Source organism: Erythranthe guttata, chromosome 10 (assembly GCF_056151865.1).
Source record: "Erythranthe guttata isolate IM_541 chromosome 10, IM_541, whole genome shotgun sequence".
Lineage (NCBI taxonomy): Eukaryota > Viridiplantae > Streptophyta > Magnoliopsida > Lamiales > Phrymaceae > Erythranthe > Erythranthe guttata.
Genome location: NC_142542.1, coordinates 19149203 through 19162644, shown reverse-complemented (window position 1 = coordinate 19162644; position 13442 = coordinate 19149203). Strand labels below are relative to the sequence as shown.

The 13442-nt window shown below is 35.7% G+C and overlaps 3 protein-coding genes and 1 long non-coding RNA gene across 4 annotated transcripts; all 4 read right to left on the bottom strand.

The window, feature by feature from the left end:
- Positions 1 to 629: 629 nt before the first annotated feature.
- LOC105949395 (protein EARLY RESPONSIVE TO DEHYDRATION 15) lies at positions 630 to 2150 on the bottom strand. The gene is made up of 3 exons (XM_012972697.2): positions 1942 to 2150; positions 1159 to 1518; positions 630 to 998 (listed from the first exon to the last, which is right to left on the bottom strand). Exons 2-3 carry the CDS (start codon positions 1487 to 1489, stop codon positions 853 to 855), a joined length of 477 nt encoding a protein of 158 aa, XP_012828151.1. The 5' UTR covers positions 1490 to 1518; positions 1942 to 2150; the 3' UTR covers positions 630 to 852.
- Positions 2151 to 4688: 2538 nt separating this feature from the next.
- On the bottom strand, positions 4689 to 5537 carry LOC105949278 (putative protein phosphatase 2C 55). Its single transcript, XM_012972564.2, has one exon. It carries the CDS (start codon positions 5535 to 5537, stop codon positions 4689 to 4691), a length of 849 nt encoding a protein of 282 aa, XP_012828018.2.
- Positions 5538 to 8567: 3030 nt separating this feature from the next.
- LOC105949318 (putative protein phosphatase 2C 55) lies at positions 8568 to 9341 on the bottom strand. The gene has a single exon (XM_012972607.2). It carries the CDS (start codon positions 9339 to 9341, stop codon positions 8568 to 8570), a length of 774 nt encoding a protein of 257 aa, XP_012828061.2.
- A 2651-nt stretch (positions 9342 to 11992) lies between these two features.
- On the bottom strand, positions 11993 to 13058 carry LOC148767761 (uncharacterized). The gene is made up of 2 exons (XR_016034009.1): positions 12643 to 13058; positions 11993 to 12497 (listed from the first exon to the last, which is right to left on the bottom strand). It is a non-coding gene; the product is annotated as an uncharacterized LOC148767761 (long non-coding RNA).
- Between the last annotated feature and the right edge of the window lie 384 nt (positions 13059 to 13442).

Genomic DNA, 13442 nt, shown 5'->3' with positions numbered 1-13442 from the left:
TATAGTGCTTTGTGGACTAAGTATAATACTTAGTGGACTAAGTGTAATACTTAGTGGGCTAAGTAGTGCTTAGTGGGTTAAATTGTAGATATTATTTTAACTACTAACCTAACCCACTAACCCATGTTCTTGAGTGCTCTTGTAGTCGGTTTTCTTGCAGATCATGGGTTGGGGAGTGGAAGCTTGGAATGTCTATAAATACCGACTTCAAGACTTAAGGAAAGTTGAGGATTCCTAGAAACAAAAATCGAGAGCTGATAAGAATACATGAGTTTTAGTGTGTTTCTAGAATATGTTGTACGTACTCCTCATGAGTACATTCTTTGTAATCTAGATTTTTTAGTATATAGTTTTTAAAGAAGTTCTTGTACTTCTTCTCTTTGTATTCTTGTAATACTGTTTTAATATAAGTTATAACACCTCTGTATTAAACGAATTCGGGACCATAAATTTTTTCAGAATCTATAACCAAATTGTGATTATTCTTGATCATTTGATTAAGTTCAAATAGTTTCATCCCTTCTTCAGATTGAATGATTGGTTTTGTGGCACTGCAAATACACCAAACTTGACTAATGAACATGATCAAGAACCACATTTAAATCCAAATAATCATGAACAAATTCAACTAAAAATGAACTATTTTTTTCATTTTCCAATAACAACTTCTACAAATATCTCTTTTACATTTTCTTTTTTTCATGTTAAAAAACTAAACAAAAGGGACGTCAGACTATTATGAACAAGGCTTAAATTACAAACAGTTTACATTACATTACAAACCTTGCCCTATACAGAAAATTACACAACAAACACAACTTACTAATCAAGAACCCTAACCACTAAACCCTTTCAACGGGGTTGCTGAATCGAACGGGGGCTGTACTTTGGGCTAACGTGCTTCGCCGGCTTCTCCCAATACTTCATCGGAGAATTGACCCCTCTCTGCTTCGGCATGCTCAGAGTCTTCACTAGCGCATCTCCATTCTTACCGAAACCTGAACACAAATTTAAACACGATCGTTAATGTCGAAACCCGAAAACAATATGTACACGAAAATAAAATTCGATAACAAGAAATCTCATCCCCAATTCCCTAAAAAACCGATTCAAACAGCTACAATTGAATTGTAAATCGGGCGATTTTAGAAATTATACCATTTTCCATCACTCCACCGACCGCCTTACGCCCGTAATCGTACTCAGCCGACTGAAGAAACTCCTCGAATTGCGCCTCCATGTTCAAGATATCCTCATCAACATCGAGATCGATGTTATCGGGCAACAACCCGACGACGCTGTCGTCCTCTTCGCCGAAAATATCTTCTCCCTGGTTGTGGCTCAGCCAGTAGTCTCGGAACCAGGTGGAGGTAGTCACTAGGTCCCACCACTCCGGCGAGAAATCCTCCACTTGTCTGACGGCGGCCGGAATGAACAGCGGCGCGTTTGGATTGAGCGACGATGACCTCACACCAGATACTAGTGCCATGATCGGATTGCTGTTCGGATCAAAATCAACTGAAAACGCAAAAAAACAAAATTAATCATCCAAATCTGAAACAAAGAGCAAATTAAACCAAATTTTCAATCAGAAGATTAATCGAGGGCCGATTAACCACAGATCACTAAAAAAACTGAAATTTATCAATAGAAAGCCCTTTCAGATTTCAATCATCCAACTCTGAAACGAAGAGCAAATTAAACCAATTTTTTAATCAGAAGATAAATCGAAGACCGATTAACCACAGATCACCCAAAAAAAACTGAAATTTATCGATAATCCGACCCAAAAAATATACAGTTTCAACCCTCTGAATAAATGATTTCCAGATCTACCTACTCAAACCCTAAACCGCATCAATTAATTCAATTTTTTTTGCAAAATCTAATCGAAACTCAAAAAATCAGAATTAATGCTGAAGCAAAGTCCACGAACAGTACCTTGCTGGTAAAAAAAACTTTAACTTTTTTTCTTCTAGCCCAATTTCGAGTTTACACGTAACGAACGATGATTCGTTGTGCGTCGAAATGGAGTTATTTATAGGCCCTGGCTATCCGAGCCTAGAGGTTTGGGACCGAAGCTAAGCTGTGATTAATTGACCGAACCTGCACACTGATTGACTTTCTAGAAGAGTGTGTCTTAAGAATGTATAACGGCTTGTTTGGGGGTCCAACTTTAATACGAAATTCCTTTTACTATATTTTAGCATTTCTTTGTAGATTCTCTTTATCTTTTTTTGTCGATAAGTAATCATAACTTAATTCTTTAATTTTTTTCTTGCTATTGTTAATTTATTTATGTTCTAATTTATTTGTATTATTTAAAATTTTGTGAATTGAGTTATAATTGTGGCTAATTTCTAACAATTTTCTCTTTTATTAACTCTATTTTTTATAATTATTTGGATAAATTAAAGCCACCCAGTGTTAAGGTCTATTACGAAAACCCCTCATGTTTGGTAATTATAAACACCCCACAATTATGAATCTTCTTATACCTCCACTATTATTGTGTCAAATTTAATATAAACTTCTAGATTTCGTGAAATGTTCTCTAGTTTGTAGTCGTTTGTGCAAGAATGCAGTTTATGATGCACCACAATCTAGTATATACAAGCCAAAAAACACTTCTTATGATCATCTTGCTTTAAAATTTGGAGTTCAAATGGGATAAAACGGGTACAAACTTGAGAATATTCCATGTAATGTAGAAGATTCCACTAAATTTGATAGCGTAAGGGTGCACGAGTAAGAAGATCCACAGTTGAGGGGTTATTATAATAATCCAATCAAGAGGGAGTTTTTCGTAATTTAACATTACCTCATTACCTCAAGGTTACCCTAATTTACCTTAGTTATTTTTGGTTTATTTTTAGTTGCTAAATAACAATTACATTTTCAGTTTATTTCTAAGCTAAAGCTAAAAAATTTTGGCAAAACCCCCCAAACACACCCTCTCTGGTCGGGGGCGTAAAGACTTTAGGAGAGTTGTACATATCGTATTGGAAATTGTACGTCAATAATGAGGTAGGTGGAATGACCGGATTACCGGGCATAGCCGGTGGGAAGCCGGTGGTAAGAAAAAGATAAGCATGGACACGTAAAGGTCATTGTAATTACAGTCCTGGCCCGGTAGTGGGTCCCACCACTCATGGCATGTTTAAAATTCCCGTGATTGTCGTTATATGGATGGGAATCGGACGGCCAATAGACGTGGTGAGTTGATCTAACGGTCCAAAGTTGGGAAAATGATTAACGATTGGTTGTGGTGGGACCGTACAATGAATTAAGTCCATGTAAATCCGCGTCAATGCACATGGGGGAGTTGGTCGGTAGACGACCTAAATACCATTAAATATTAATTATTTTGTTTAATTACCCCTAAGTGCTACTTACCATAAGATAATTGCTAGTTAATTATTGTATGATATTTAAATGAGTTAATGAATATTTTACAATAAATAAATGATACGATAGGCAATTACAAAAGTACCCATACTGTATAATTGGGCCTCCTCTTGAATAAAATATACATATATATGGCCTTTGTTATTGGGCTTTGGAATTTAATTTTGCCCAAGGCCCATTAAACTTTATATACCCAAATGTAGCCCTAAATCCACCAAATCAACCATTCAAACAAGATACAAGGTATTATGTTCGTATAATTTACTTCATTTTATTTAGTTTGTAAAAGTAATGATAATTTGATTTTTTTGTTTGTGTAAATTGGATGTATAGTTATTCTTGAACCGAAACATAATTGAAATCGAACGGATTGAAACAAAAAACCTATCAAAAACTAATTTACGTTGGTTTTTAATTTCACAAAAATCAATATATCCAGTTCATGGTCAGTTGTTCAAAATTCTCGACTAAGTACTTACAAGTGTTGTTCAATTAGCAATATAAAAAAAATATTATGTTCGTATAATAACATCAAGTCATTTTGTTTCGATTCCTTATCAAACGAATGTAGGGATGACAACTCCACCCCGCCCGATTACGAATTTTACCCGCTCACCAACAAACGGGGTGGGTGCGGGTGCACGGTTTGAGTACACATTTTTCGAGTACCCTCCACACATTCATCGCGTATATATACAATTATGAATTATAACTTTATGATTAATTCATCTGAAATATTAAATGTCGTTTCAATTTTACTAATGTCATTTTGACTTCGAACATGATTTTGATATATTTCTATTTTGTTTTTCGCAAAATTCGAAACACGAAAACTGTAGTCCCTTGGGTTAGCTTTCTAATCCAACTTAAATTCGCTAGATTGGATGCCGTGTGACAAAGTTATGCATGAATGAGTCACATTTTGAATTTTAGATACCTAGCTCAATACATCAAAGTTGTGGGGCAGTATCCATTGGTTCATGTATATCTTTCTCGTCCGACATCCAATTTTGGTAATTCAAGTTGGATTAGAAAACTAACTCAGAATACTACAAATTCTGTTTTTCGAGTTTTGCAAAATTTGTAACAAAAATTGATCAAAATCATGTTTGAAGTCGATATTATTAAAACTCGAACTCGAACGACATTTATCACATCCCTTCATTCATAAAATAAACATATATATACATTAAAGCAAAACTGATCTAATTAATTCCTCCTACAAACCATTAATTATTAGGAGCAAAATCAAATGAATTGAATTGAATATATAAACAAAATTATGTTTGCAAACAAAAGAACTTACGCAACAATTCGACGATGAAATTATCATCGTCGTCGCCTTCGTCGTACGAACTATCTGCCGGTACAACGTACGCAACAACAACCGTAATATCATCGTATTTCCCGCCGGAATGTTTTTTACGGGCCTTACGCGCCGCCAACTCGAACGGGCTGATGGTGGTTTTATCGAGTGATTTTCCGAGCGCCGCCATAGCGAGTATCTCCGACAGAGGCAGCTTCCCATAAGTACCCAAGCAATACTCCATCACAATCCTCTCTATCTCTCCGGCGAACATATTGTCGAACAAGCCATCGGTTCCGGCGATCACAACGTCGCCGCTCCTCACCTCCACCGCCAGCTCCGCCGCCTGCTCCATCCCCCTGTTCTTCGCCGCCTTCTTCAACTGGTAAGGCCAGTTGAACCCGTACTGCTGCACCGGCGACCTGTAAAAGATCTTTCCTCCCCGGACGACCATGAACCCGCTGTCGCCGACGTTCGCCGCCGTGAGTAGGTTTCCGGCGAGCGATATAATGCAGGCGGTGGACGAGCCCTTCGCCGCCGTGTTCGAATAAGCCTTTCCGAGCACCTTCTTGGGATCAACGTCGGCGGGGCGGCAGTCCCTGACGTAGTGCTCGGCGTTTTTCATCAGCTCTCTCGCGTATTCGCCGGAGTCGATGCCGGACTTTGAACACCCGCCGACGCCGTCGGCCACTCCGATCACCTGCGCCGACTGGGAGAAAAAGTGGGCGTCCTCTCCGGCGGAGGGGAATCCCTCCTTTTTCTTTGGTATGTAGAAAGAGTCCGCAATAATCGTCAGATTTCCTAAATCTGTGATCGCCGCCATGGAAAGTTTCTCTGTTGTCCAGAAAGCTTCTTGTCATTGTATTAATTGTGTGTGTATATATATATATATATATATCTACTTAATTAGGTATTACATAGTATAGTCCTTATAGAACTCTAATATATATATATATATATATATATATATATATATATATATATATATATATATATATATATATATATATATATATATATATATATATATATATAATTTAGGCCAATTTATGATCACTCCTGAGATATGGTCAAATTACGAAAAATCCTCTTGTTTGAGTAATTATAGCCACCCCTCCTTTTAAATATTTTTACGTAAAATTATGTTATGTTATTTACTGAACCAAATAGTATATTTAGTTCGGTAAACGGTATAAAATATTGGGGTACTGAATTAACATCCTTAAATTTACCTCAATGAGTCTTTTCGTAAGATAATACATAGTTCAGGGGTGGCTGTAATTACACAAACATAAGAGAAATTTTTGTAATTTGACCATAATTCAGGGATTGGCCGTAATTTACCCTATAATTTATAACTAAGAGTCCGCAGCCATCTGACTTGTAAGCCACATTAGACTAACAAATTAACGTGTGATTAGATCGACCCATCAAACATTTACGGTGGAGTTAGGGGTGGATATTCGGACAAGATAAATTACGGTGACTCTCCTGATGTAAGATTAAGTTACGAAAAATCCCATAAGTTCAGATAATCAATAATTACAATTATCTATCAACTATGAATTTTCTTACACGTTCACGGACGCAGTGTCAAATTTATAAAATCTTCAAGATTATAGGGAATATTCTGCAATTTAAAAAATATCAAAAATCAAAAATTTTCAAATCAAAATTAATATTTTACCATAAATATTATATTTGTCATATTTTACTTTTCCTTTAACTGATCTTGAACGGTGGGATAGTATGAGAGCTAATATTACTATTCTTATTGTTAAATCATTGTCATAAACACAATAGGCAATTACTATAGCATGGAAAGTTGAAATTATTGTTACAACAGATTGAGAAATTACTGAAAATTTGTTTTTGTTGACACGTGCACATTGACTGGTTAGCTCATAGTTTTTCTTATAAAAAATGAATTCAATATCTTTGAATTTTAGTAATGGGTATATTACAACCACGCACGAGGTATTATTAATTTATGAAAAAACACATCTTGTTTGGATAATTGCATCTACTTCTTATCTATGATGTTTTTTCTTACACATCCACCTTTATGCTGTCAAATACAACATAATCATCTATATTTCGTGGAATGTACTCTAGTTTATACTTGTTTTGTGTCAAAATACAGTTTCTGATGCACCACAATCTGATTTATACAAGCCAAAAAACACATCTTATAATCATCTTACTTTAAAATGTGGAGTTCGAATGAGATAAAATGGGTACAAAAGTGATAAATATTCCATATAATCAAGAAGATTGATTACACTAAATTTGAAACCCGATGGTGGACGTGTAAGAATATTTATAATTGTAGCGTTGCTGTAATTACCCAAATAGGAAGGGAGTTTTCGTAATTTTACCATACCTCATGGGTAGTTGACTAGTTGTAATTTACTCCTTTAGTAATTGATGCATCTAAGTGGGCGTTTAATGAGCCCACTAACTAATTGGACGAAAAGTTGAGGTTCGAAAGAATAAGTTCATTAAGATTAACGGCTCAAACCCATTATATCGATTAAATACCTAATTAGAGGTATTTCTAAGCTTGGCTAGAATTACACTCTAATTAGAAGGTTGCGGTAATATGCAAGACTAATTTCACTTGTACAAGACCAAATTAAAAAAATTCAATGTATAAATACTATAAACCCTTACTTGTTAAAAAAAAATAGAGAATTCCAAATATGCAATACCAAAAACTCAAAAACATAAAAAAAATATCTCAAAATCACAAGACCAGTTTTATTCTTCTCCATCTTCCAGAACTCATAAAACATTTCTCCTTTCTCCTCCATAAACCCACAAAACCTAAACATTCAAAATCGTCAAAATTTAACAAATCTTACAATGATGGCAAGTATGGAGTCAGAAGACAGCAAAATAGAAGATTCTCCGGTGGAAGAACCCAAGAAGGTATATATTTATGTGGTTTTTAGCGACAATATCGTTTTTACAAAAAAAATCCCGCGCAAACACGATTGACATGTTCATGTTCAATTTTATAGGTAAAAATCGACATTGAGATGTCGATTTTGGTGTATAAAATTCGACATTTCACAATGTCAAATTTGTGCTATGAATTCGACATCTCAATGTCGATTTTTACCTATCAAATTCGACATACTTTTGAGGTCGAATTTGGGTCTTTTTTTTCGACTCTTAAGTGTCGATTTGTAGCATAGTTTTTCGACCCATTGGTGTCGATTTTTACGAGTTTCAATTTTTTTTCCTCTTTTTTTTTCAAGGTTGAACAAAATTAGGAATTAGCAATTGACCACTCCGGCGGCGGTCGACGATGAGCTTGGGCGGCTGTGTTGTGTCAACGGAAAGGGTTTCAACGGATGGGGGGAGAGGGGGGTTTTCTTTTTTTCTAATTTTAAGTTTTTCTTTCTCTTTTTTTTTTTCCATTATTTGTTATTTGGTCTTGTATGAGCAAACACAAACCAATTTAATTTATGGGTATATTTTTCATTTCAACTTAATAAAATAGAATATTTTGGAATCTTTCTTTAATTTGGTTTTGCTTAAGTGAAATTAGTATTACATATAGCCGCCTAATTAGAATTATACCGCTTATTGTAAAACGTACGTTCCAATACATCTAACTTGAGCGCTGAAAGAGTTTACGCCCGAACAGTTCATGTTTCCGTGGCTAGGTCATGATCTACTCGTATGCAGAGACTATAAACAGTAAATTTACAATAAAAAAAAGAAACAATTCTTGAATTTCTCATATAAACAATTTCTTTACAGTAATAAATAATAAATTGAGTAAACAAATTTTATACTTGAAATTAATAAAAGCCACACAAGAAAAAAATCATCGTCGTACAAACTATTGCATGCAGCTACATTCTACAACATGAGCAACAACGACAGTGATATCATCGTACTTCCCGCCGGAGCGTCGTTTTCCGGCCTCATACGCCGCCACCTCGAACGGGCTGACGGTGGTTTTATCGAGAGATTTTCCGAGCGCCGCCGTAGCAAGTATCTCCGACAAAGACAGCTTCGAATTACCCGAGCAATAATCATTCACGATCGTCTCTATTTCATCGACAAACAAATTGTCGAACAAGCCATCAGTTCCGGCAACCACAATATCGCCGCCCTCCACCTCCACCGCCAACTCCGCCGCCTGCTCGGCGCCGTTCGCCCTCGACGACTTCTGCAACTGGTAAGGAAAGTTGAACCTGTACTGCTGCACCGGCGACCTGTAGAAAGTCTTTCCCGCCCTTATCACCATGAACCCGCTGTCGCCGACGTTCGCCGCCAGGAGTAGGTTTCCGGCGAGCGAGATTATGCAGGCGGTGGAAGAGCCCGCCGCCGCCGTGTCAGAGTAAGCTTGCCTGAGCACTTGTTTGGGGCCCACGTCGATTGATCGGTAGTTCTTTACGTCGTACTCGGCGTTTCTCATCAACTCCCTTGCGTATATGCCGGAGTCAACGCCGTACCTTGACCACCCACCAACTCCGTCGGCGATTCCGATCACCTGCGCCGACGGGCAGAAAAAGTGAGCGTCTTCTCCGAAGGGTTTGTTCTCGTTTTCCTTTGGTATGTAGAAAGATCCCGCTATCATCATCAGATTTCTCGATGTTTTAATCGCCATGGAAACTGTTTTTCTAGTTTTTACGTGTGATTGTATTTCTCACCAGGCATATACATATATATGTGTATATATACATAATACATATTAACATATTATAATCCTCATAGAATTCTAATTGCATGTATTTTATGATACGTAATAAGTTATTGACAACAAACGGTGTCGTATTGACATATACTATTTAGGGGTTGTCTAGGGTTCGAGAGAGTTGTACTTCTCGGACCGTAACCCACCAATAGAATTATGCCACGTAGGATAAGTACGAACCCAACAAAAAAAGTACGAAACCTACCTTTTCAGCAAAATTACATAAACACCCTTAAAACTAAAACTTAATTACAGATTAATATTTAATAATTAATAACTAAATTCGATCACATATCAATAGTCATTATCATAAAATCCGTCGTTCATATCTCGTTCATTCCTGCCCTCTCCCACCGTTCTTCCGACTGGCGATTGAGAGTCTCTCAACATCTCTTCTTCGGCTAATTGTGAACCTATGTTGTGATCCTCGTAAAGGTACCCTTATATCGGATCTTCCTTTGGATTCTGCAATTATACCCTTTTACTTCTGTTCGTTTTTTAGTATCAAGTACTTTTCGTCATATACTTCTGTTCGTATATGTGAATTTGTTTGCTATAATTTTGTGTAAGACTTAATTTATGACCTCGTGTTTTCCAGAAATTCATGGTTTGGTGAATTGATCAAAGTCGGGTTCAATATTCTTTTTTCCCCTCTTTGTTTTGATTGCATTGCTTTGAACTGTTCTTTAATTTGATCTCCTGCATATATACTTAGGCATATATACTTACGTACCGATGAATTCTTAAAAGCCCTGAACGGGATGGCCTTTTAGTTTGATTGTGGAATATTAGGTGTTTGCTTTTCTTGTTCAATTAGTTTGCACAATGCGGTATACCATTTGTCCCGATTCAAATATTTAACGGTAGATACTGTTTTTTTTTTTTTTTTTTTTTTTTTTTTTTTTTTTTTTTATGGCTGGGCATTTGTTTTGATAAAGATCGTAATGTTGCTATGATTTGTTTGGGTAAGATCAATATTTTTTTTCTATTTGCTTTATTTCCTTTGCAGAGCTCAATGAGTTGCACGTATATTAAATGTATAGGTGTTACCATCCTCACTGGTATCTAAATGGGAGTTAGATATCAACTTATGGCACCGAGTATCCACAAAATTGTTAATTATGCCCCCGAGGAATCCTGGATACTATTTAAGCAAGTCTGGTGATCATAATGTAGAATGTTATAATTTTCACTCTTGATATATCGTCCTTTTTTTGTGCTTAAATGTGCTCATTATTGTCATATTTCGATATAGGAGCAAACGAAGTTACGTGCAAAACAAAGTTATTTCGGCAATTTTCGAACAATTTAGACACCTCTACGTAAGACAACATAACTCTTTCGTCTCAACTCCAAATGTGAAGTGTAAATATGCTAAGAAATTCAGGAGAAGGGTCTACAACTTTTGGAAATACAGACTGGATCAAGGTCGAATTTGTGGCCGAAGTTGTTACACCCGTAGAGACCACATTCTGCCAATCTTGTTCAAATTTGAATTTAATACGCAGCCAACTTTTAGGGGAATCCTCCAGATTTCTTGCAGCATAATTCGATTATTCTCAAGTTGAAGATGTGTTGATTATTTTAAAGTTGAAGATGGACCTGGGGAGTTTGTTAGCGCATGCACTGCCACTGTTGCCACCACTGGATATAAACAACAAATGACTTACAGGTGTTACAAGATCTATACTGCGTAGTGGTCATTGGCAGTGAATGGCTTATATATGTACTCGATTTGCTGTCCAAATTTAGAACTGCAATGTTGTTGTTCCCCCCCCCCCCCCCCCCCCCCCCCCGTTAAGTATATGTAAATTGGTAATGGCCTCAAGGAATTATGGCCGTGAAGCTTTGGATTATTGTATTTGAGAGAGTGAAGTTCGGATCTTTAATGAATAATTATGTGTTTGAAAACATAAGAATTTGGGTCCTGTTAGTTGAAAACAATCTCATCAGTTTTGATTTCTAACATTTTATGGCTTGTTTACTTCTGGCTAGACCCATAATTCATCATTGAAATCAAAACACAAAGTATCCTCAATATGGATTAAAAATTATCTCACAATAATCAATTTTATTAAGAATTGAAACTCTCTGTCCACTAATGCAAATGAACCAAATCTATATTCCTACCTATTTTTTCAATATTATAAATATTGAATAAGCCCTAAAGTCGCAACAACAATTATAAAACATGTATAGTTTACATACAAGATGAAATACGAATAACTAGAAGTATTCAAAACATGTAAAATAAAATTCTTAAGATAATCTCAGAGTCTTGCTACAAACTCAAAGTCTTGCTTCAAATTAAAACTCCATAGATATCACTTGTCAATGCACAAGTTCAATAATAAATACTTATAAAATAACTAAATAACAAGAAAGGAAAAAAACAAATCGCCGCAAGGGTCAACAAGTGTATTTTTTTAATTTTAAGAACAACGTTTCGAACTTGTATCACCAAAACATTGAAAGAATAGGATCATTGAGGTTTGCTTCATACTTAATATATATACATTGTTTTCTTGTAAGCTAGAGATTTCCTCAAAGCACAAAAAAAAATATTTCATATATTCTTGTTAAGAATCATCCGAAAGCTTATAGCATCTTAAGCCTGAAACTTCATATTTGAGACACTATGCATGTTGGACCATCATCAGCCATATCTGGATGCACAAAATTCCTCGATTTTATAGTCTCCATGGCAACCGAATAGAACGAAGACCTCTGAAACCAACAACAAGTTGGCCTTCCAAACATATCTCTCTCCTCTCATGGGGAATATTATTACTCTAGTTCTCTCCTCTGAATCACACCCACAGGTGCTGGGGACTATCTGAGGTCCGGCGAGTGGAGAAACGACTTCGGAATACTCCAATGGCCCTCGATTCTGCTTCGTCATCACAACAATAGCAACCACTTACTGTTTTTGCCACGTATTGATTCTCTTTTTGGCTGTAACTCTCAAATTGTGGTAGTTTATACATGTAACCAAACATACAGAGACCCTGCCCCATGTCAATTGTCGTGTTGCCGAATATTGGAAACATAAAACAATTTGCGAATTCCCTGCTTAACGAACAAAATCCAAATTCTCGATTCTAGCAACAAGAAACAGACCATTTAAAAAAGGGAAAACGAAGCAATTGTTCAAATTTCTCAACTCTAGCCGTGAGCAAGAAACAACTTAAAAGAGAATGGAAGAACGAGTTACTGAAGCAATTCCCTCAACACACACTCCCCCTCGGCGCTCTTCCGCTGGCGAGACGATGACGCAGAACATGAACTAGGGATTCTGTTTAATCTCGATAGCAGCAGATATTTTGGTTTGGGGAAGAACATTTGTGGGGTTCTGATTTTATTCGATGTCTATTTACGATTATTTTGTTAATGAATATTTTAATTTATTGTTGAGTTAATAAGGTTAATTTAGTAATTTATGTATAGTACGGTGTATGTACGATAGTGTACGATGTGTTTTTACTGGGGTCGTACATTAATTTTTAAATTTTAACTGTCGTACTAGGTCGTATTAGATCGTACATTAAAATCAATGAATGAGATTAAAATTTCAATATTTTATACGCTCCAGATTAAATATATTAGGGTCCGAGAAGTACAACCCTCTCGGACCCTAGACAACCCCTACTATTTATTACATTAAATTGGAATACTACTACATATTTATCCAATCATATATATAAAAGAAAGAAACGCTGGGTAACCCTAAAAAACCCTAATGGTATTTCTGTAATTATTTATTTTTAATATTTTTTCTGCACTAATTTTCAACAATTATGAATCTCCTATTTTTTATCAATATATCTCAAATCTTAATATATAAAGATAGAAATTCGATTTGTTAAATATAAACCTATAAATTTTAATATGTAAGATTTAAAAAAAACTTATGTTTTATAAAATATGAGTAATACTACATTATTAAATTTTACTATGTTAATGTACTATATTTTCTTATTATGTATTAAATTGATTTTTTTTTTTTCACTTTTG

Bases quoted from the DNA above. Each gene is read 5' to 3' on its own strand.
- LOC105949395 (XM_012972697.2), bottom strand. From the start codon at position 1,489: ATGGCACTAGTATCTGGTGTGAGGTCATCGTCGCTCAATCCAAACGCG. The intron at 999-1,158 runs GTATAATTTCTA...ATTTGTGTTCAG, and splicing joins CGGTGGAGTGATGGAAAATG to GTTTCGGTAAGAATGGAGAT.
- LOC105949278 (XM_012972564.2), bottom strand. From the start codon at position 5,537: ATGGCGGCGATCACAGATTTAGGAAATCTGACGATTATTGCGGACTCT.
- LOC105949318 (XM_012972607.2), bottom strand. From the start codon at position 9,341: ATGGCGATTAAAACATCGAGAAATCTGATGATGATAGCGGGATCTTTC.